The sequence below is a fragment of the Aquarana catesbeiana genome, linkage group LG03 (genome assembly GCF_042186555.1).
Source record: "Aquarana catesbeiana isolate 2022-GZ linkage group LG03, ASM4218655v1, whole genome shotgun sequence".
In the NCBI taxonomy this organism is placed as follows: domain Eukaryota; kingdom Metazoa; phylum Chordata; class Amphibia; order Anura; family Ranidae; genus Aquarana; species Aquarana catesbeiana.
Genome location: NC_133326.1, coordinates 520,533,621 through 520,558,112, shown reverse-complemented (window position 1 = coordinate 520,558,112; position 24,492 = coordinate 520,533,621). Strand labels below are relative to the sequence as shown.

At 42.4% G+C, this 24,492-nt stretch overlaps 2 protein-coding genes across 3 annotated transcripts in view; one reads left to right on the top strand and one right to left on the bottom strand.

The window, feature by feature from the left end:
- The window catches only part of LOC141132613 (uncharacterized), a 31,022-nt gene extending 26,932 nt beyond the window's left edge, over positions 1 to 4,090 (top strand). Inside the window, exons 2-3 of the mRNA XM_073621209.1 lie at positions 2,202 to 2,669; positions 2,949 to 4,090. Coding sequence (XP_073477310.1) covers positions 2,223 to 2,669; positions 2,949 to 3,425 — 924 coding nt within the window. The 5' untranslated portion in view covers positions 2,202 to 2,222 and the 3' untranslated portion in view covers positions 3,426 to 4,090. The remainder of the gene's footprint in view (positions 1 to 2,201; positions 2,670 to 2,948) is intronic.
- An 8,398-nt stretch (positions 4,091 to 12,488) lies between these two features.
- RFX4 (regulatory factor X4) overlaps positions 12,489 to 24,492 on the bottom strand; it is a 145,383-nt gene continuing 133,379 nt past the window's right edge. For both annotated transcript variants that reach the window (XM_073621207.1, XM_073621208.1), the window contains exon 18: positions 12,489 to 18,322. In XM_073621207.1, coding sequence (XP_073477308.1) covers positions 18,053 to 18,322 — 270 coding nt within the window. In that variant the 3' untranslated portion in view covers positions 12,489 to 18,052. The remainder of the gene's footprint in view (positions 18,323 to 24,492) is intronic.

The window sequence follows — 24,492 nt, the reverse complement described above, 5'->3', positions numbered from 1 at the left end:
GCCATTTGCTCTCCCACTGCCCCGAAAGAGAAGAGGCGGGGAATTCACTCGAAAGAAGGACAGGGGCAGAGTTTCACACGTGCGCAGTGTGTATAAAGCCATAAGGCACGATCGATGTAACGGCCGTAGGAACGATCTGGGAGTGGAGGACAAACGTGTGTTGACCATAAAGTGAATAACTCAACACCAAGTTCACTATATGGACCCGTTATATATTTATACATGGTGATCATATCCCCCTTTAATCTCCTCTTCTCAAGAGTGAATAAATTCAGTTCCTCCAATCTTTCCTCATAGCTGAGCTCCTCCATCCCTCTTATCAGTTTGGTTGCACTTCTCTGCACTTTCTCCAGTTACCCCATATCCTTTTTGAGAACTGGTGCCCAAAACTGAACTGCATATTCCAGATGAGGTCTTACTAATGATTTGTACAGGGGCAAAATGATATCTCTCTCTCTGGAGTCCATACCTCTCAATACAAGAAAGGACTTTGCTCACTTTGGAAACCACAGCTTGGCATTGCATGCTATTATTGAGCTTATGATCTACCAAAACCCCCAGATTTTTCTCCACCATTGATTTACACACTTGTACTCCCCCTAGTATGTATGATGCATGCATATTCTTAGCTCCCAAGTGCATAACTTAGCATTTATCGACATTAAACCTCATCTGCCACATAGTCGCCCAATTAGTGCATTGAGGTCGGCTTGTAAATTGGAGACATCCCGTAAGGATGTTATTCCACTGCATAGCTTAGTGTCATCTGCAAAGACAGAAATGTTACTTTTAATCCCAGACCCAATATCGTTTATAAAGATATTAAAAAGTAAGGGTCCCAGCACTGAACCTTGGGGTACACCACTGATAACCTTAGACCATTCAGAGTAAGAATCATTTACCACTACTCTCTGAATTCTGTCTTCTATACGTTTACAAACTGATATTTCCAAGCCTATAGACTTTACCTTACACATGAGCTATGTGTGGGGAACTGTGTCAAACGCTTTTGCAAAATCCAAGTATACCACGTCCACTGCCACCCCTCTGTCCAAGGTTTTACTTACCTCCTCATAAAAAGAAATCTGGTTTGTTTGACAACTTCTGTCTTTCATGAATCCATGCTGTCTGTTGCTTAACCACTTCAGCCCTGGAAGGATTTACCCCCTTCCTGACCAGACCACTTTTTGCGATTCGGCACTGCGTCGCTTTAACTGACAACTGCTCGGTCGTACGACGTTGTACCCAAACAAAATTGACGTGCTTTTTTCCCACAAATAGAGCTTTCTTTTGGTGGTATTTGATTGCCTCTGCGGTTTTTATTTTTTGCGCTATAAACAAAAGAATAGCGACAATTTTGAAAACGCATTATTTTTTACTTTTTGCTATAATAAATATCCCCCAAAAATATATAAAAAAAAATGTTTTTCTTCAGTTTAAGCCGATATGTATTCTACATATTTTTGGTAAAAGAAATCGCAATAAGCGTATATTGATTGGTTCGCGCAACAGTTGTAACATCTACAAAATAGGGGATAGATTTATAGCATTTTTATTTATTTATTTATTTATTACTAGTAATGGTGGCGATCTGCGATTTTTATCGTGACTGCGACATTATGGTGGACACATTGGACATTTTTGACACATTTTTGGAACCATTGGCATTAATACAGCGATCAGTGCGATAAAAATGCATTGATTACTGTAAAATTGTCATTGGCAGTGAAGGGGTTAACTGTGTTCCCTGGGAGGTGATTCTAACTGAAGGGGGAGGGGACTGACTAGAGAAAGTGACGGATCGTGGTTCCTAGCTAATAGGAACACACGATCTGTCCCTTCTGTCAGAACAGAACAGGGAAGTGTGTGTTTACATACACTCGTCCCTGTTCTGTGTCTCCTGCTCACAATCGCTCGTGGTCGGCGGTCATCGCGACCATCGCCACGAGCATTGGCACCCAGCTGTGCAGCGGGCACGTGCCTGCTATCCGGACCCTGCGAGCCGATGTATAGCTACGATAGCTCGCGCAGGGGAGCCAACTTGCCACAGTATAACTGCAGTGGCTGGTCCGGAAGCGATTAAAATATTTTTTTTCCAGGAAGAACTCGTCTATGTGGTCTTTTATCAAACTTTCCAGTATCTTCCCGACTATAGAAGTTAAACTAACTTCTTACGTCTTTTTTTGTGTTCTGTCTTGCAGGCATCAGATAAATAATTGATCATGGTGGAAAAATTCACTGCGCCCGACTTTTTGCCTCAATTTATCGACCAATACCAGGAACTGCCCTGTCTGTGGAAGGTGAAAAGTAGGGATTACTATAATAAAATCAAGAGGAAGGCAGCAATGGAGAAACTTCTGGAATTGGTGAAGCCTCAGTACCCCAGGGCAGACATCAATTTTGTGAAGAGCAAAATTGGGAACCTGAGGAGTACATTTAATAAGGAGCACAAGAAGGTCCAGGAATCACATAGATCGGGAGCATCAGCAGATGACATATATGTCCCCAGGCTGTGGTACTACAACAGGATGCGTTTTTTGTCCGACCAAACCCAACCCAGGCCATCACTCTCAACACTCCCTTCCACATCGGATGAGGCCACAGCTCCTGAGGTCCACCCTGGTCCTTCGACACAGGATGAAGATGTGGAGGAGCCCAGCTTGACCCAGGTATAGCATTGTTGAACATATTTGTATCCAAAAATAGAATGATGATAACTAGACTTTATTGTTCAAAAATTTCTGCCTTAACAAAATGGTTTCTGTATCAATAAACAGTAGTGGCCAAAAATGATTTGGACAACAAGAAAAAATGCTGGGGTCAGAATGATAGTCTTTTCTATTTCTCCACATTCAATTTGCAACAGTCATGAGCTCAAAATTGTGTGTGATTGATGAGCAAAAAAAAAAAAAATGAGAATACTAATTATGTCCCATTTTCATACACAGGAAAGTGGCAGTTTGGAGGAGCCAGTGGCCAGCAGCCACACAGAGTCCCAGATCTCTCCCCTACGCCCTCCTGTTAAAAAGGCCAGGAAGAGCAGGAACCTAGACGAGGCCACAGTTGCCTTCCTCAGCCACGCAACAATGGCCATCAGTACGGCCCCAGATGCAGCTGAGGCATTTGGCTGTCTGGCAGCGAATAAGTTAAGAGACATGGATGGGGAGCAAAGGAGGATGTGTGAGGAATTAATTCTGCAGCTCCTCAACAAGGGAGGGAGGGGACAAATTTCCTCAAAAACACATATTTCAGATTTGGATGCCCCACCTCCACAGCAACCCACCCACCACAGCAGCCCCACCCACCACAGCAGCATGATGGAGATTGGCAGTTCCAGCCCCAAGACCCACAACAAGCCCGCTGTGCTGAGGATTTTCAGCCATACAATTATTAATTTCCTTTTTTTTTGTTTTTTTAAATTATGATTTTAGTTATACTTTATTTATTTTTGTATGCAGAAAATGCACTTTTTGTTTTTGCTATTGAATTTTGAGTTTGATGGCAGATAACATGTCTAATTTATATGTGTTTATTTTTGAAATAATGCACAAGAAAAAAAAATGGCCTCAGCCGATGTGGAAGGGAGCATTGACAGTGATGGCCTGGGTTTGGTCTGGTCTGTCAAAAACCACAGGCTGTGGTAATACCACAGCCTGGGGACATACCAGTCATCTGCTGCTGCTCCCAATCTCTCGGAGTCCAGGCCATTCTTGTGCTCCCTTTAAATGTACTCCTTAGGTTCCCAATTTTGCTCTTCACAAAATTGAGGTCTGCCCTGGGGTACAAAGGGTTCACAAATTCCAACATTTTCTCCACCGCTGCCTTCCTCTTGATTTTTATAGGACCTTCTTGTGATCCCTATTAAATAAAAAAATAATTAGAAACATGCTTGGCTATGTGTTTTACTTAAAATGACAGTTTGGGAGTAGGCATGTACATTTAAAAAATACAATGTAAAATTAACAAGGGACACCAACAAAGTTGTAATATTTAATCTGAAAAACTATGGGATAATGGTGTTGTGGTAACTTGACCCCCCCAAAAAAAAAAATATATCACTATAAAAAAAAGCCTTTTTAAATACGTTTGGCAGAACCCTGTCAGTATCACCAGCAAAGCAGCTTCATTATTATCCCATTATAAAGAAGAAGAGAATGTCTAGATTTGATAATTTGCTGCGTCACGAATGTGAATTCTCCATTACGAATGCTAGTTTTACAAGACCAACCGCTTCCGGCACGTCCTTGCTTCCGAGCATGTGTGTTTGTACTTTGGACTTTTGTCCGACGGACTTTTGTACATTTGTCCGCGGAAAATTCGACAACAATTGTCTGATGGAGCATACAAATGGTCAGATTTTCTGCCAACAGCCTGTCATCACACAATTCCCGTCGGAAAATCCGTACACGGCTTTACTCTTCTGCGCAGGAATGGAAATATTATATCAAAAATTGTAATTACATGCCTTTGTTAAACAAGGGCAGAAAAATTGGGCCTTTGGTTTTGGTTGTGCCAGAACACTGTAAGCCCTCACAGTTACTTTTGTTGGGCGCAGGAACGGGCCCTGTGTTGAAATATTATATCAAAAATTGTAATTACATGCCCCTGTTAAACAGGGGCAGAAAAATTGGGCCTTGGGTGGTGGTGGTGGTGCCACAACACTGTAACCCCTCACAGATACTCTTGTTGAGGGCAGGAATGGCCCTGCTGTGAAATATTATATCAAAAATTGTAATTGCATGCCCCTGTTAAACAGGGGCAGAAAAATTGGGCCTTGGGTGGTGGTGGTGGTACCCTAAACCAAAAATATTGTTGGAAGCTAGCATCCTCAAGATTGAAGAGGAATAGGATATTCACCATAAGCAGTCTTCAAGAGATCCCAGATCCATAGCAAATTCAATAAGTTACATCAGCATCGGTTGCTTGATAACTGCTGATCCATGCCTGATTCATTCTTATGAATGTGAGCCTATCAACAGAGTCTGTGGACAGGCGTACTCTTTGATCCGTTACAAACCCTCCAGAAGGGCTGAATGTGTGTTCAGAAAGCACGCTAGATGCAGGACAGGCCAGTAGCTCAATTGCATATTAGTTCTAGCCAGTGGTCCATCCTCAAGACCCAGTAACCCAGTGGATGCTCTGTTGGAATGGTCTCCAAGTCTGCTCTTGCCCCTAGTTATTCCTGCACCATATAATGCAGACACTGGCGATGGTTGCTTGAACCGATCAGACCTTGGCACTGAGGACTGAAAAAATGTTTAAAGGCATCAGGCAGCCAGCCACCTTCTCCACCGCTCTTCCTCTGACTGAACGAAGCCCCAGCAAAAAATATATAAAAATATATTTATTATAGCAAAAAGTACAGAATATTTTTTTTTTCATCTTTCTATGTTTATAGCGCAAAAAATAAAAACCTCAGAGATGAGGTTTGGTACATCATCGCACGACCGCCCAATTGTCAGTTAAAGTGACGCAGTGCCGTATCGCAAAAAATGGCCTGGTCTTTAAGCAGCCAAATCTTCCGGGGCTGAAGTGGTTAAAGCGGTGTTCCAGCCGCAATTTTTTTTTTATAAGTCAGCAGCTACAAACACTGTAGCTGCTGACTTTTAATAAGGACACTTACCTGTCCAGGGTGCCTGCGATGTCGGCCCCCCGTGGCCAATCCGTCCATCGGATCGGGTGCCGGCGCCGCCATCCTAATGAAAGGAAACAAGCAGTGGAGCCTTGCGGCTTCACTGCCCATTTCCTACTGCGCATGCGCGAGTCACGTGGCACTTTGTGACTGGGCGGCTGTCTTCTGGGACACACACAGGTCCCAGAAGACAGAGCGCCCCATTTTCCAGGAGGCAACGCGAGGGATGAAGAGAACGAACAGCTCCGCGGAGAAGGAAGTGGCAGATTAGGACGACTGCCTAGCAACAGCCATTTCTGGTAAGTAAAATTTTTTTTTCAAATGTTTTTTAAAATATTTTAACCACTTGTCTGTCGCCGTATTGTAATATGACAGCCGCAGGAACCCGTCGTCCCTCCAGACGGCCGTCATATGATGTCCTTGGCTTCCAGGCATTGTGCGATGTCCGCCGGGCACCCGCGATTGCTCGCCACAGAGCAGGGACGTGGATCTGTGTGTATAAACACACAGATCCACGTCCTGTCAGGGGAGAGAACTAATCGTATGTTTCTTGTATATAGGAAGGCCGATCGGTCTCCTCCTCTTATCAGTCCCCTCCCCCCACAGTTGGAATCACTCCCTAGGACACACATTTAACCCCTTGATCGCCCCCTAGTATTAACCCCTTCCCTGCCAGTGACATTTATACAGTAATCAGTGCATTTTTATAGCACTGATCGCTTTATAAATGTCAATGATCCCAAAATAGTGTCAAAAGTATCTGATATGTCCGCTGCAATGTCACAGTCACAATAAAAATCGCAGATCGCCGCCATTAGTAGTAAAAAAAATTAATAATAAAAATTACGTAAATCTATCCCCGATTTTGTAGACGCTATAGCTTCTATGCAAACCAATCGATATACGCTTATTGCGATTTTTTTTTTTACCAAAAATATGTAGAAGAATACATATTGGCCTAAACTGAGGAAAAAAATAGGTTTTAAAAAAAAATTGGGTTATTTATTATAGCAAAAAGTAAAAAATATTGTGTTTTTTTCAAAATTGACATTCTTTTTTTGTTTATAGCGCAAAAAATAAAAAACGCAGAGGTGAACAAATACCACCAAAAGACAGCTCTATTTGTGGGGAAAAAAATAATCAAAGTTTATTTGGGTACAACGTCACATGACCGCACAATTGTCATTCAAAGTGTGACAGCGCTGAAAGCTGAAAATTGGCCTGGGCAGGAAGGGGGTGAAAATGCCTTGTATTGAAGTGGTTAAATAGACTGTTGATGTAAAAATAATTTTTCACATTATCCATAACTACCTCCTCCCAGCCACGTACAACTCCTTGGATTTCTGGGGACTGAAAACCATCCCTTGAAGACTGCTGTTGAGTGTTATCCTCTACATCCATGCTGACACAATTCTCCTCCTCCTCTTCTTCCTGTGTGTTTGGTGGGCCTGCAGGAATGCTATCTGGATAAAGAGGACCTTGAGAGGAAAGGAAGCCCTCCTCTTCCTCTCGCTGTTCTGCCTGAAGTGCCCTGTCCATGATTCCACAAAGCATGTGCTCCAGCAGGAAGACTAGAGGGACAGTGTCACTGATGCATGCATTGTCGCTGCTCACTATCCTTGTGGCCTCCTGAAATGGTGACAGGACAGTGCATGCATCCTTGATCAGTAGCCACTGGCATGGCGAAAAGAAGCCAAGCTCCCCTGACCTTGTCCTGGTGCCATACTTGCAAAAGTACTCATTGATGGCTCTCTGCTGTGTGTGCAGCCTCTGCAGCATTGCCAACATTGAGTTCCACCTGGTGGCATGTCACAAATGAGGCGGTTTGTGGGCAGGTTGCATTCCCTTTCAATTTCAGCCAGCTGAGCACTGGCATTGTATGACCAGCGGAAATGACCACAGACTTTTCTGGCCTGCCTCAGGAGATCTTGTAAGCCTGGGTACCTGGTCAAGAACCGCTGCACCACCAAATTCAGGACGTGTGCCAAACATGGAACATGGGTCAAGTGTCCCTGTCGGAGGGCAGAGAGAAGGTTGGTGCCATTGTCGCATACAACTATTTCTGGCTGAAGCCGGTGTGGCGTCAACCACCTCTGAGCCTGCCCCTGCAGAGCTGCCAGAATCTCTTCCCCAGTTTGACTCCTGTCCCCTAAGCAGACCAACTCAAGCACCGCATGGCATCTTTTAGTCTGACTGCTTGCGTAGCCCCTTGAACGCTTACAGAGCACTGTTGGTTCAGAGGACAAATCTGCAGAAGAGGCCATAGAGGAAGAAGAGGAGGGGGTGGAGGAGAGAGCTGTGATAGAATCACCACTAGCATTTTGGAGACATGGTGGCGGGACAAGCTCCAACAACACTGAACCCTGTCCTGCATCCTTCCCAGCTGCCAGCAGAGTTACCCAGTGCGCCGTGAAGGAAAGGTAACATCCCTGCCTATGCCTGCTGGACCATGAGTCAGCAGTAATATGAACCTTACTGCTGACCACCCTGTCCAGGCCAAAACATTGCCTTCCACATGACGGTAGAGAGCCGGAATGGCCTTCTGTGAAAAGAAATGGCGTTTTGGAACCTGCCACTGAGGTACAGCACATTCCATAAATTCACAAAAGGGGGCAGAGTCTGCCAGCTGGAAAGGCAGCAGTTGCAGTGCTAGCAATTTGGCCAAGCTAGCATTTAGATGCTGACCATGTGGATAGCTGGGACCGAATTTATTTTTACGGTTCAGCAACTGGGGTAGGAAAATTTGCCTGCTAAAATCAATTGGTGATGTACTGCTAGCAGATTGGCTGCAAGTACTTGGGATACCTATTGCTATACCTTCATTCCTCTCGGTGCAGGTTTTTGAGAAGACTGGAGGTATAGTAGGGTTGGAGATCCCAGATGAGGAGCAAGGAGAAGTCCACCTTTTTCTATGATGTGGGTCTTTCAAGTGCTGTTGACAACGGACTACATGGCATGTAGCCATATGTCTGGTCAAGCATGTAGTGTCCAGGCGGCTGCTGTTCTGGCCACGCTTAATCCGCTTCAGGCATAGGTGGAAAACAGCAACGGTGCTATCTGCTGCACACGTGTCGAGAAAGGCCCACACCAAGGAACTTTTAAAAGTCAGCGGGGAGTCAGCAGCGCCCTGCACCTGCGGAGCTCTGCGTTGTGATGCAATAGGGTGGCTGCCCTCACACTGCCAGCTAGAGGACATCCTGCCTCGGAGTTGTGCCTCCTCCTCTCTTCTCTCAGGCACCCAAGTACAGTCAGTGACCTCATCATCCCCCCCTCCTCGTCACTGGAGCAAATTTGGCAGTATGCTGCAGCTGGGGCGACATGACTGCCAGTTTCTTGTTTTTCTGTGGCACCCCATCTCTCTAGGCTTATGTTACTACCTTCCTCAATCTGTGAACCAACATCGGAGCCTTCAAATCGCTGCACATGCTCCAGCAGCATATAACCGACATTGTGGTTGAATAATTCTAGGGACTCCTCCATGCATGATGGTGGGGCTACTGAAGGAGTGACTGTGGACAAGGAGCCGGTAGAATAGGCTACTTTGGCAGCTGCGTTGGAAGGCAAACTACTCTGAGCCTGGGTGACAGAGGATGAGGACGGCTTCGTTATCCACTCCACCAACTCTTCTGCATGTTGTGGCTCAATAACACGGCCAGAAGCAGAAAAAAAAGGCAAGTGTGCCCCACGGCCACCTGCAGCGGATGCACATTGTCCAGGACCACCACTGTTGACTGTAGACACAGAGGCAGCTTGCCCTCTTTTAGTGGCCTGTGAGAGCATCTGCCTCTCCTTGGTGGCCTTCTGGACATGATGTATTTTTTGTTTTGCAACACCAAACTACACTGTATTATATACTGTGTACACCGCCTGAAGTGTATTAGAAACTATACAGCACCATATATATAGGCCACACTAAATGCAGAGTTTGGGTGGCGTGCCACATACTGAGTGCAGTATTGCGTGGCGCACCATGTACTGAGTGCAGGGTTGCGTTGCATGCCACATACTGAGTGCATGGTTGTGTGGCGTGCCATGTACTGAGTGCAGGGTTGCCTGGTGCGCCACATACTGAGTGCAGGGTTGCATGGCGCGCCACGTACTGGGTGCGGGGCGCGCCACATACTGAGTGCAGGGTTGCGGGTCACGTCACGTGCAGGGTTGCAGGGCATGCCATGCACTGAGTGCAGGGTTATGAGGTGCACTATGTACAGAGTGCAGGGTTGCGCTACAAAAAGAGTGCAGGGGTGCGGGTCGTGCTACGTACTGAGTGCAGGGTTGCGGGTCACGCCATGTGCTGAGTGCAGGGTTGCAGGGCGTGCCACGCACTGAGTGCAGGGTTATGAGGTGTGCTATGTACAGAGTGCAGGGTTGCGCTACAAAAAGAGTGTAGGGGTGCGGGTCGTGTTACGTACTGAGTGCAGGGTTGCGGGGTGCGCCACATACTGAGTGCAGGGTTGTAGGGTGCGCCATGCACTCAGTGTAGGGTTGCGGGACGCGCCACATAGTGAGCAATCACAGCACCTTTAATGTTTTGCTGAATGGCAAAAAATGCCCTGGTCATGAAGGGGGTAAACCTTCTGGAGGTCAAGTGGTTAAAAATCAACGCAGTCACTCTGACTGGACTTGTACCTCTGATCATCACTGGAAAGCAGCTGATGTTAACCAGCATACCATGCCTTTTTTATGTTAACTTAAAGTTTTTGTTTTTTTAGCTTTAGATTCACCCTCTCTGTTTGTCCCGTTTATCAATAAAACCGAAAATGACAGAAAATACCAAATTTTGGGTCACAATCTTATCTTCCTAAGGGTGCGCTAGTTCTTGTGACCCTGGTGAGAACCAGTGATTCCTTCACTTTGAAAAGATTTCCTCCCACGTCCTGTTTTGGCTTTGGCCCAGCCCAGGAAATTAGGGGAAATCTCCCCAATTTGATATTATTATAGCCTTCCAGTACCCTATCCAAAATAAAGGAAAAAATGCCTTTAGCTCTACCTTAATGATAGCAATATCTGAACTTTCAAGAATAATGACCAACGTAAATATATATTTCCAATAAACTGTTTATTGACGTGAATACTCGCTTCACAACAGTACAAATAATATGTTGGGGTTTTTTTTGTTTTTTTGTTTTTTCACTTGCAACGCGCACAGTTACCACACTGGCTGCTGGGAAATATATTATCTACACATAATAGATTGCTCAGATGTTATATAAACCATTTATTAATGTCTTACCCATAGGGTAATAAGTCTGCTTTATTTCCTCAGTGTGTTTCTTTAAAATATGGAATACATTCATGTTAATTTGTTCTAATAAAAAAAAAATAATAATTCACAATACTACAGATTAGACACAGAAATGTCTAAGACAAAGTACATTACAAAGTTTATACAACTGTGTTAAATTGCAGTTTCTGCAAGGCACAACTTTGTTTGCCAACAAGTATATCATTGTGAACGTTAGTGATATACAGATCCGTCATGTGTGCAAATTACAATATATACATTTTTTTTTTCCTGCTGAATTTAGAAAATTAACATGAGCAACAACTTGAACTTTAAATGAGCATGAAGGAAACATTAAGTCTGCTTTTTTAATTATCCCTACACAATACAATTGCCAATATATTCATTTATTCCCAAGAAGTATTGATCATTTTTGTCATGTGAACTCCTATCTGGCTCTGTTTATTAACCACAAAACTTCCACAAATTATTTAGATTCATTTTGCAAGATTAGGTAACAAGGAATCATCAACCAGTGATGTACTTGCATCTAGCCTCACGTTTCCGAGGTTTGTGACAGGTACACTTTAAATTGTATCTAAAGGCAAAACTTGTTTTGAAAGGAGGGATAGACCCTTGGTTAGTTTTATATTGTGAACTGTGTTTGTGCTGGAGAGATTTAAAGTGGATGTAAGACCCCTTTCACACTGGGGCCGCGTTCGCGATAAAGCGCCGCTCGTTTTAGCAGTGCTCTGCTGCCGTTTAAGCGACGCTTTTTGGCCACTAGCGGGGCACTTTTAACCCCAAAGAAGGGGTTAAGAACTCCCGTGTTGCACCAATTAGCAGGGTGTTTCGGGGGCACTAAATACAGTGCTCCCAACCCACCCCAAATATGCTGCTTGCAGGACTTTTTCGGAATGTCCGGCAACCGCTCTGCCCCAGTGTGAAAAGTCACATTTGAATGAATGGGAGGCGGTTTTCAGGCGATTAGCAGAGGCTATCTCCAGCGCTAAAGCGCCTGAAAACCACCCCAGTGTGAAAGGGGTGTTAACCCTCACATATACCCAGTGAAGTGAATAGCCTCAGATGATACATAGAGATGAAACAAATCCTCCTACATAAGTGTTACATGTATATCTGCTGTTTTCAGCCTTATATACTGTTTAGAAAGTGCACATCATGTTAGAATTTTCACTTCCTCATTCAGCAGTAGCAGTGTAGTGTTGGATTACACTGAGAGACAGCTGATTGGAGGAAAAGCACACACCCCCCTCCAGATAGGCAGAGACTTTCAGAGCTGTCCTGTGAGTAGAGTAGCTTTCTGCTAATCTATTTATAGCACCCACGCTGACACAAAATTCAGCCTGTTTTCATCAGGTGTTGGAGAACTTGTCAGAAGCTATCATGCTCATAACAGAAGAACCAGCAGCAGAAAGCCATGATACTTTGAAGAGCGATAAAAAAACTACAGATATATGTGCCCAGCTCAAATTTCATGAATCAGGTTTACATCCACTTTAACTCTAAACTTGTCCTGGTGACCATTCTCACCGAAATAGAAAATAAGGGGAAGGCCAAGATTTTAGAGCTGTCACCAGAGCAAGAGGTGCGAGTAAATTATCCAATGGGGACCAATGCTTAGGTGAAAACTGTCAAGGACAGGAATCCCTCCCAATTGTTTAGATTCCCTATTATTTCCCATTGCATCTATAAAGGAGGAAGTAAAGGTAGCTTCTGAACAGGACAAAGAGCCATAAATAGCCAGACAAAATATACAGAAAAAAAATGTCTATGCATACATTTTAATGATTATATATAATCACTAAAGCAAACCTGTCACAAACCTATGAAGCTCAAACGGACCATAAAATAACATATACAGCAGTAACATTTGTAAACGCCACAAGTTAAAGGCTAAGTCCACCTTTTGAAAAAAGTTGTAAATGCAGCAACATTAGACCATTGCACCCTCCATCAGTGTGCTGCAGGTGCAATGTAGACACTCTATCAATGTTTACACCCAGCCTCAGGTCTGTAACAACTGAGCCAAAATACATGGCTGGGAGGGTGAAACCATTGCACAGCCACACTAAATAAAAAAATAATAACAGGATTCCCCCTGGAAGATGCACCTAGTGATTCAGGTAGGGGGAAGGGGAAGTGAGGTTTTGTGGATAGGGTATGTGGCTATTTTTCATGTTCACCCCAAATATGGGTGTAATATGAAACATGGGGTGGATTTACTAAAGGCAAATAGACTGTGCACTAAGCTGGCCATACACTAGTCGAAAATCCTCTAAGGTAATGACAGAATCACTGAACAACAGAGCATCTCAGAAGGTAGAAAAGACTAAGGTCAAGCTTGACTTTTCAGTCAGGAAAAAATCAAGCTGTAATTTGATTTCCAATGTTTATGACATTTTTACTTTAAGGCTGGGTTCCCACCACAGCACGGAGCGGCTCACAGCAGGGGTCCGGTCATCCCCGTTCAGTTTCTGGTCCGATTTCATCCCGAATTTTTGGCTGAATTCAGACCTGAAATGGACCAGAAGACGCACAGGACCCCTGTGCAATTCGCACCGGAGCTGCTCCATAGAGAGCCGGTCACAATCACCTGACATGTGAATTGGAATGCGGGGAATCCAATTTGCAATAGTGTGAACCCAGCCTAAAGGACAGAATAAATATAGTTTTAATACTTGTTGCCCATCTGCCTCAGTCATCAATGTATTTTCATTTACTGACCTGTAGGAAGCATGAAGATAAGAATGCCAAAGTGAAGTCAAAATCTTTCATCTGCATACATTATCGAGGTCAGTGTGTACAGGTTTCCTGTAATGAATGTTTCTTAGGCTATAATATTTTTTGTTCCTATAATACTATAATATGAGGAGGAGCACCTCATTATATATGATCAATTTAAGCATGAGCATCTAGAGCCTAAAAGAACTGAGGCCTCACATTCCATATTTGCTTGGGACACACACCTGAGGGGCTTATGCTTTTCCAAATCAAAAAGTGACAATTGAACTGTTTGGGTATAGCGGGCTACATGTCAACTCTTTTTTTTTTTGTATACTGGACTATATTACAAAAAAGCCATATGATTTTGTCGTTTGCCAAAATTTGAGTTCAACCTGAAACCCTACCTGACGTGATAGTTCTGTCCACAACGGCAAGTTGTTTAGAAAATTCTGCGGTTTGCGGGGTTGATTTACTAAAACTGGAGAGTGCCAAATCTGGTGCAGCTGTGCATGGTAGTCAATTAACTTCTACCTTCAGCTTGTTCAGTAAGAGCCGGTTCACACGGGGGCGACTTGTCAGGCGACCTAGCCGCCTGACAAGTCGCCTCCCATTCTGTACAATGGAACCGTTCTAATCGGAGCGACGCAAGTCGTGCCGCTTCTAGTGTGAACCGGCTCTTAAGCTTTCACAATAAAACCTGGAAGCTGATTGGTTTCTATGCAGAGCTGCGCCAGATTTTGCACACTCCAGTTTTAGTAAATCAACCCATGTTACTACCTTTTTGGAAAAAGGCATTGTTAAATTTACTGACATAATGAAAGAAAAAAGGAAGTGAACATTACATAGGGCTCCCAATATACCAACAAGCCGGCATTTCTTATGATTTGCAGTCAGCGCATAAATAGATATATAGAGCTTTATTTAAGACACATTAAAAGCTGTGCTGCCTGACCACCAAACAAATCTGGAATCTCAAATTCCAGGTTGGAAGTTTGACTCTGTAATTACAAATCTCATTTGGTAGCAAAGTCAGTTCTCATTTAAGAATCCTATGAATGAGGACTATACAGCATAATGGGGGTTATTTACGAAAGGCAAATCCACTTTGCACTGCAAGTGCACTTGAAAGTGCAGTCGCTCTAAATCTAAGGGGTAGATCTGAAATGAGTGGAAGCTCTGCTGATTTTATCATCCAATCATGTGCAAGCTAAAATGCTGTTTTTTATTTTCCTTGCATGTCCCCCTCGGATCTACAGCGACTTTACTTCCAAGTGCACTTTCAGTGCAAAGTGGATTTTCCTTTAGTAAATAACCCCCAATGTCTAAACTAAAGTGTCGCTGTATTTAGAAAAAGATTGACATTAACTCCATAAACTGACATGGAAAAATGATAATAAACTGGATTTTTGCAAGCTTCCATCAAATTGTTTTTTTTTAAATTGTGGTCGAACACCAATGTTGAAACAGCAGGTCTTGATTATATTCAGATTGCCTTATTTGTTATATTATGCTGAATTAAATATAGAATTTTATCATTGAACTTTCAGGGCTAGAAATATCTAATAGACAATACTGTTATGGATGTCCGAACTAGATAATTGTAAAAAAATAAATAAATATATAATTAAAATGCTGTAGCCCCTCTGCTATCTCAATAAAGGGGCTTGAGCATTTGTGGCATTTATTTATCTATCTTTTAGTCTGACATTTTGTTTGTGTTATCAGCTGGCAATACAATCATTTTTTTTCAGATATAACTGGCAAGACAATGGAGCAGATATAGGAACTGGAATTCCTACTGACACTGCTACACTTGCTCAATGTATCTAGAGGTGGCGCAGTTTTTTGCACCCACCACTAAATCACAAAGAAACAGCACAAGTAGGGCTTTAATGAAGTATAAAGTACACAGTCAGTACCTTTATAATCTTATTCCCAACATTTTAAGTGTTCAAGGAGGATACATTCACTCTGACAGTCTTTGGCTGCCATAGAGAAGCAGTAGTGGGGTATATAGGATCTGCCAAGATGGAAAATACTTGTAACAATAAATTTGTCAAGCCATATTGCACATATGGAGTTGGCCTCAAACTGGCCACCTTAAAAACATAGTATAAGATATTTTTGTCATCACTCAAACATTATTGTTACATAAACATACTGTACATACTTGTAACTTCCAAACATGCATGGATATCTGTCAGGCACCAGGGAACAATAGGTTTTCAAAAAAAAATCAGTAACCTTTTCTTATAATGCCGGTAGCTTCGGGAGTCTGCCTTGCCCTACTTTGCATCAAAGACCAACCAGAATTAGGTCCTGTGTTGAGCGGCTTAGGCTTCAGTTTGAAGCGCTTCAGAGATATTTCAGAATTCACTGACAAGGGCATAAGACTTGCAGTTGACCTCCTTCTGACCGGCATTTGACCTTTTTCAAATGGGTTTTGCATTCCTATAGACTTTTATGGGAATGCAAAATCCATCTGAAGTGAACAAAAGCCTATCAACACTGGCCCTTACATGTATCGTTCTATGGACATCTAATGTTTATGGCCATCTTCAATACTGGTCACTGGTTGATATTTTTGCTTTTGGAACTTCTCAACATGCACCTGTTCAATTACTTTGTTATGCATCATACTAAACTTATTGGGTAGATTAACATAATCTAAAAGCAGTGTAATTGGTGTTAGATCTTTTACTACCTGGGCCAACATTTTAACTCTTGGAGTTTTATTATTAGCTTGACCTACTCTATTTTGAAAATATTGAACTCAATGATAGTTTAAAAGAAGGGGTACTGTAATAATGCTTCAAAGTCTGGCTACTCCTGCTAACTGCTCTTTAGGTTGGAAATACAGATTCCTTAGGCCATAGTCTATCTGGGAAAATGTCATGCGGCATTGGCTGGTTCAATAGAAACTGGCTGATATTTGGCCCGTATGTACTACAGCTGGTCCGACAGGAGCCAGCCCTTCGGCCGGCTCTGTTGAAGGGGCATGACTAAAAAAAGGTCTACCGGAGTGTTCTAGCGGGGGGGGGGGGGGGGGGGGTGCCTTCCCCGTCAGAACACAATAGAACAGCGGGGGGGATCGCTGTACTAACATTGCATAGTTAGTACAGCAGCTCTGACCTGAGCTGTCAGTTGTTTTTTTCGTTCTGCCCGCTGCGTTGAACAAAAAAAAAAATAGTAGTGTGTATGAAGCGTAAGACTGGAGCAGCCAAAATCTGGAGCAGCTGTGCATGGCAAACAATTGGCTTCTGTCTTTCATTTTCAAAGCTTTACTGAACAAGCTGAAGATAAAAGCTGATTGGTTGCCATGTAAAGCTGCTCCAGATTCTGTCTGCTCCTTTTTTAGTAACACTGAGCTTTGTTCATATCCACTGGCAAGCATCATCCAGTGTAAGTTTTAGGCTGCATTTACACTTTTGCGTAGTGGGAACAAGCATTTTTTTTTTTTTTGTGGAGCATTCTGAACACAATTTTGCATGTCACATTGGGCCAGCCCACCACTTGAATAGGCAGTCCTATGCGCCTTTGTCATCTGAAAAGAAGCTCCTGCTCCACGCTTCACACAATTTTCAATCCCAGCAGAATTGCATCTAATTTCGGGTGACATTAAGGGATAATGGTACCCAAACGCGCATTGTACAGCGATCGCCACGTGACTGGGGATCACAGGTAGAATCGCTATGATTCTGCCCGCAATCTCAAATTGCGGGATGTGAATAGGGCCTTATTCCTGCGTTAACCAACATTCTCATTGCAGCTCAGTAGTAGAAGAACCATCTACTTTCTAGGGAGCATAAGAAACCATTGCTTGGTGACCACAAAGACTTTGTATGTGTTGTGGTGCACCATAACACAAGTGCAGTGGACTACCTAGATGCGTTAAGGTGCCATTTGTTCATGAACACGAAGAGGACCTAATAAAAAGGGAAAGTAAAGGTGTTGACCATAAAAATCATTAAGATTTTCCAGTCCAGGTTTAAACATGAAAATAAGTATGTTATGACCTCTAAGTATAGTGGGGCCCCATGCTGAAAATTGTCTGAAAAGGGAATAATTACCGCTACTTATTACAACCAATCAGATTCTCCCTTTCGTTCCCTCATGTTGCTTTAGAATTATAAAATGGAGATGCTGATGGGTTGCTTTTGGCAGCAAGTACAATTCTTCTTTCCACTGCTTCCAACTATATTGTTAACAGCCAAAATAGGACATAATTATTATCTGGAACTGGGTTCACATAAACAGAAATAATTAATTAACATTTGAAAGGCACCATTTGGCCCCACATAGTGCTCTACAGTAGTGATAAATTCTCATTTACTACAAGGACTTTTATTCACTGTACATGTCTGTTTTTTTTAACTATGCCCTTTTTATAACCAGGTTCTTATAATTTTAGAAATAGTCTTAGAAGTTCTGAAAAGTCTTCAGCACATGCTTCACTTGGCCCAGCCTGTGCTTGCCTCCCCATTTATATATGCAAAGCCAGGAAAATGCTGCATGTGATCATAGTCTGAGTTCCTTCGTGTAGTCAAGGACGTGTACATGTCGGTAGAGCTCCCATATCTGCCAGAGTGCATGGAAGGGGAGGTATAGCAGCTGTTGCCTGATGCCACATCTGGCCAGCGTGGTGCCACTTGACTTGGATGAAGTCGGGGAGTGCTGCTCATCAGACAGGGCTCCATACGTGTCTGGCTGTTAAATGGGTACTGCAAGAAAAAAACAAAAGTGTTAATACAGAGATGTTAAACGTACATTTAGGCCATAACTAACTATTTCCTTTACGAAAACACTATAAGGCGAATTTATGAAAACTGTAGCAGCTGTGCATGGCAAGCAATCAGCTTCCCTTTTTCATTCTCAGTTTAAAGAGGAGCTAAACCCTCACAGGCGCCATCCCTGAATGTAAAATGAGCTGTGCTTGTGCAACTCAAAGTTTTGAAAGTGGGACATGAGTTCCTCTTTAAAGCGGAGTTCCGCCATATTTTTTTTTTTTTAAAGTCAGCAGCTACAAATACTGCAGCTGCTGACTTTTAAAATATGGACACTTACCTGTGCAGGGCGCCTGCAATGTCCTCACCCGAAGCCGCCATCTTCAGTAAGGGATTCAGGAAGTAAAGCCTAGCGGCTTCACAGCCTGGTTCCCTACTGCGCATGCACGAGCCACGCTGCATGTCCTCACTGGTGCCTGCTGTCTTCTGGGACATGTGTGTCTCCCAGAAGACAGGGGGGGGGACGGAGGAGGGGCTGGGCATGGCTTAGCCTGCGGTGATCTATGCCTGGAAGTGGGAGCAAATACCTAGATTATACAGGTATATGTTCCCCCCTCCCCCCTGAATGGTGCCAAATGTGACACCGGAGGGGGGGAGGAATCCGATCAGCGTAAGTTCCATTTTTGGGTGTAACTCTGCTTTAACTAAAGAAGCTGAAGATGGAAGCTGATTGGTTGCCATGCACAGCTGCTTTAGATTCTTTCTGCTTTCAGTTTACAAAATACTTGTTGGTTACATGGAGTTGGATACATGGCATTTCTCAGGGAGGGTTTCCTTTTGGGGATAAGGGTACCAGATCTGCTTAATTCTAGCTAAAACAGCTTAAGGAGTAACTCCACTTTTGTTGAGAAAAAAACATTCTCCACTGGGTGATCCATGTAAATTACAAGGATTTTAACAAACTTTGTTGCAGATTCCTACCTTTTAAGAAATCCCTGTGTGTTTCTCTGTGCTCCTGTGCATAGTGAATTTATATAGGAGTGGTTTCACAATTATAAACCAGCTGCTGCACCTGCAGGCCTCTAATGAGGAAAATTGCAGGGTCAGCATCCCTTTAGATGTGGTTTCCTATTTGGAGTATTACACACAAAATTACATTTTGTGTTGCAGGGGATGCCTGAAATCTGACTTGTATTTTGGTGCAGACTGGGAAAATCGATGAGCCAATGACACAAGCAGGAAATTATGTTTCTGGGGGGCGTTCTGTACACATTCTGTATACAGAACACCTCCAGGTAGCCATATTGCATTGCATTTTACAGAAAATTATAGAGCTGCAGATTGAAAAGGAAAGGTAATTTTTAATAACATTCAATTACAATATGACTTGTGTCACAATTGTATATGCTATAATATTATTTTTTTTTATTGGCTATTTTTTTCTTACGAAAGTGGAGTTACCCTTTCATTGTAGTCTCTATCAGAAGCCTATATGACAGGGTGACCACACAGGAGCACACATGTGAAAGACCAGGACAGAGCATTCTGGCGTTATCACAGGAAGAACCTGAATAAGGACATTCACAGTACCATCATCAGGTATTATTTTGATGAAAGCTTTAGCAAAGTTGTAGGTTTTAATTAGGGTCGGCACATAGCAGCATGCTGGCAGGGCAGGCTTTTTCACCCAGGCTGTGGCTGTTTCTAAAAAAAAAAAGAAACTGTAACACTGAGCATTTCTTGTTTTTATGCACCAGGGATAAATTAACCTGAATGTTCAATTAGGCTTTAAAGCGACTCTTAAAAAAAAATAAATAAATAAATATATAGATATAGATATATATAAATATTTATATAGATCTATATATAGAGAGAGAGAGAGAGCGAGAGATATCTCGATATCTATCTATCTATCTATCTATCTAGATAGATAGATAGATAGATAGATAGATAGATAGATAGATAGATAGATAGCTAGATAGATAGATATATCTATATATATATATATATAGATATATATATAGATATCCTGACAGGTATAAAGTACCCACGGTAGCTAAGAGTTCTCTTCCTTCACCCAGTGGTACAGCATTCTCTGGTGGTGTGGAAGCTTTCCCATTTCAACCTCCCACACGTTCCTATAGGTCAGTTTTGAAGCCCATCATAGTGATAGACCAGTAGAAATATTTGACGGGAGGCGGAGTAAGCAAGCAAACACCGACACTACCAGGAAGTGACTGAGATTTGCCTGCTCAGATCAGCCTAGCATTTAGGGACTGAAACCTGCTTTAGAATATCATACTCAAAGTGGCACCGGGAATTTTTAGACTTTGCAAGCGTAGTCAGATGAAGGAAAACCTCAAACAATCTCAATAGATCTGGTGAGGCAGCACCCATACAGCAAGACTACCCTAGATGGGCACCCAACAGTAGCTGAAACCATAGAAATACAGAAAAGAGCGCCAGATCAAAACCGGATAAAAGAGCCCAAGATAATTTGAATTGTTGGTAAAAAAAAAATCAGCCAGAATGTTTCAGGGGCAACAATATTCCCCCTTCATCAGGGCTCATGAAATGATAAAACTTGGAGTAAACATTGAATCACATATCTATTATAGAACCAGCGTTGAACGCTCCACATGGAGTATTAACTTGCTGAGTAATGAAGTTGAAACCTACTGCTGCAGTCCCTGTTGGTTTCTTTTATCACAGAATCTGTTTAAATATGTAAATTATTATTATTACTATACAGGATTTATATAGCACCAAGAGTTTACGCAGCACTTTACAATACAATTACATTACAGTTCAATACATTATTTAAATGAAATACAGCCCAAAAGTAAGATTCTAACATAATGGCTAAAGATCTGTGGACCTGAATATGAGACCATGGCATGGGCGTAATTTTACCCACAAAAATCTACTCTAAACTGAATTAACACCCTTGGATGAACTAAACCATTACATATTGCTATCCTTACATAATGTTAATGAGCAGGGTCCTCTGATTCCTCTTGTATTAAATTGTATTGTAACTGTACTGTCTGTCCTCATGTTGTAAAGCACTACGCAAACTGCTGGGGCTATAAAAATCCTGTATAATAATAATAATGTATAAGATTTCAGCGTTGCCTGTATTAACAAGCAGGAAGACGAAGATAATACAGACTTAAACAGAGCCAGCTATGTTCCACTTACACAGTCACAGCTGTGAATGTCACCAGTTTAAAGGACAAAACAAAATCTAAAAATGATACAGACACTTCGGCCACATAATAAATGCTATTATGACGGGAAGATGGAAAGTTTTGTCATTTTGGGTCAGCTAATTGAAAAATGACTCATTATTTTTTTCCCCCTGCCTGTTACAGTGAAGAGACTATTGAAAGACAATGTTTTAAGACCGCACCACTGGCATGCGCCTCACCACGTTCCAGTGAACTTTCTATTCAGCCCTTGTTACAAACGTACAAACTTAGCCATCTGCACAGGGGCTGGCGTGGTGCGTCCACAGTCACCTCTCACATTGAACATCCGGTTTTATGAAGGGGACTAGAGTCCTATAAGCCAGGCTTCTAGTGATCTTTGTGGAGGATGAAGGCGACATTTGTTTTGCTACTCTCAACAGGAAATGACCACTTTCTGGATCAGCTAATTCTTTTTTGACATGGAGCATTAACCCTTTAGTGGTGGTAGTTTAAGGGATAAGTGCACTTTCACATGAAGTGCACTTTTCATGCCTGCCTAAACCTAAAGTAATCCTTGTCCTGTCCCAGATGCCTCAGAGCGTCATGGGAAATGCAGTTCCAAAACATTTGGGGTGCCAAGGTTCGCCATCACTGCCATTTTTTAAGTTGAACTCCAGGCAGGTATTCTTTGGGCTTATTTGCAAAAGCCTTTTTATTTTTTAACAATTTCAAATAAAAATCTTTTTTTTTGTGAAAACACAATAATGTATACCCTTCTAATTCTGAAATAAAGTATATGTGAACCCTTACCTTGTATAACAGCCTATTCAGTTTAGAATAGAAATTAATGGCAAAACGTTTGTATATGTATGTACATACACAGTGTATATATATGTGTGTGTGTGTGTATATATATATATATATATATATATATATATATATATATATATATACACACTGTGTATGTACCTGTGTGTGTTAATGTGTGTATGTATGTATATATATATATCTATATATATATATATATATATAGATATATATATATATCTATATATATATATAATATAGAGTATATAAAATGGGAATGTTGAAGTAGTTTGGTATGAGATTACGAGAATCCGTTTCTTTCCAAATACATATCTCTTTTGAGAGTAAGGAGGGTGTATAGGGAGTTGACTTTTCCTGGAATGACGTTTATTCTATGCGTAACAAGCTGAACCATACCCCCACTTCCTCCTACTGTTTTGTTAAAATCAATGTATACAAAATGTGCTGAGGGCTTTGCTGCAAAGCTTCATTCTAAATGAAGGCTTTAAATACTTAAGATACCTATCTAATGTTGATTGCGTCAACTTTTTTTTTTCTCGTGACCCTGTTCAATTTCTGAAGAATGTTTCTTTTTGGACGTCACTATGTGCCCAAGGCACTTACAATACAAAAAAGATAAAAAGCTGGAGTGGAGTTTACAATAGGGCAAAGTGTATATATTTTTTTCTTTTACAAGGTCATTATATTTTTCTGAATTTTAAATATGCCATTGTTATAACTCAATTAAGTAGTCACTGTTATTACACAATAAAGTGGACCAGCATTTAAGGTTAGGGTCACCTTTATAAGAAAATTTTTACTTTTTTGCAGTAAAATAAACTGCATTTTTTTTTACAGGAGCCTGCAAAGCATTGCACCGTATTTAGTGGATCATGGGGCCAATGCCAGGGTCCTGCAGACTCTCCCACCAGCTCTCTGCTCATACCTCTATACTGGAGGAAATGTCAATGGATTACGAGTGCAGTGATCACAACACTTGTATTTCATTAGGAACTACAAGTCCTTCTGCCGCGATGGAAGACTGGACTTGTAGTTCAGTCCTTCACAGATTTCTGTGAATGAATGATGCTGCTGTACATCCAGAGCTTGGCTGTGTTTATATATGTCTGTCACATTTCTCCCCCGATGCAGCCTCTTACCTTGTGATTTGTTGCAACATGCAGTTTTTTTGACTGATCGCTGGGACAGAGGAGACTGAGGAAATGCTTCATCCTGCCTGTAGCAGACTTATGACCAGTGGCAGCCCATCGATTAAGGGCGTATGGGCGCAAACCCCCCCATCCATGTGTCCGCCCCGTAATCTACATGCGGGGCACCGGACACATGCATTCCAATGATGTTTTGTTTTTTTTTAAGCACGTGATTAGAGCCAGGGGCTTTAATAGGCTTCAAGAAAGGGTGGGCTCGGGGTGCAGAGCACAGCGCCCTGAGCCTACCCAGTTGTGTGACAATAACGAATGAATATTCGCTATTGTCACACTGATTCTCCTCCCAGCCAATCTGAAAGCGGGTCCTGAGACCCATCACCCGATTGGCTGAAAGGACAGGTGATCCTATAGGCCGCCTAGGAGGAGGAGGGAGGAGATGCATGGCCACCGTGAGGGGATGCATGGGAAGCTGTCGCCCGGAATGAAGTGCTGCCCACTTGATCGACCGACAGGGGGAGGGGGGTGTGATTGACCCGACCCACGGGGGGTGGGAGGTTGTACGGCGACCCGACTGACTGGGGGGGTGGCTGTGGGTACATTGTCTGCTGCCCCCCCCCCCCAAAAAAAAAAAAAAACACCAGCCGACACTTCTTATGACATCATCTCTGCCTAGACAAAATCACAATTTACTGAATTTTTAACCCTTATCCACTTTTCTACAATTTTGTTTGCCTGTTGGGGAAACTTTGCATCCCATCCTGACAGAAGCTGCAGGGGGATCTCCTCATTAGGGAAACAGTTGGCAATAAAAAAGTAAATCCTAACCCTTTACCAGCTTGTCTAAAACAAAAAGAATATCTTTAGTCTAGATTTTTTGGATGTCGGAAGTGAGAAGTCAGGATCTCAGAATCTCACCAGAAACAATTTAATATAATTGTTAATATAATTGTTAATATTTAGCAGAATGTGAAGAATAAAGCTTACTGCACATGGGCCAAAT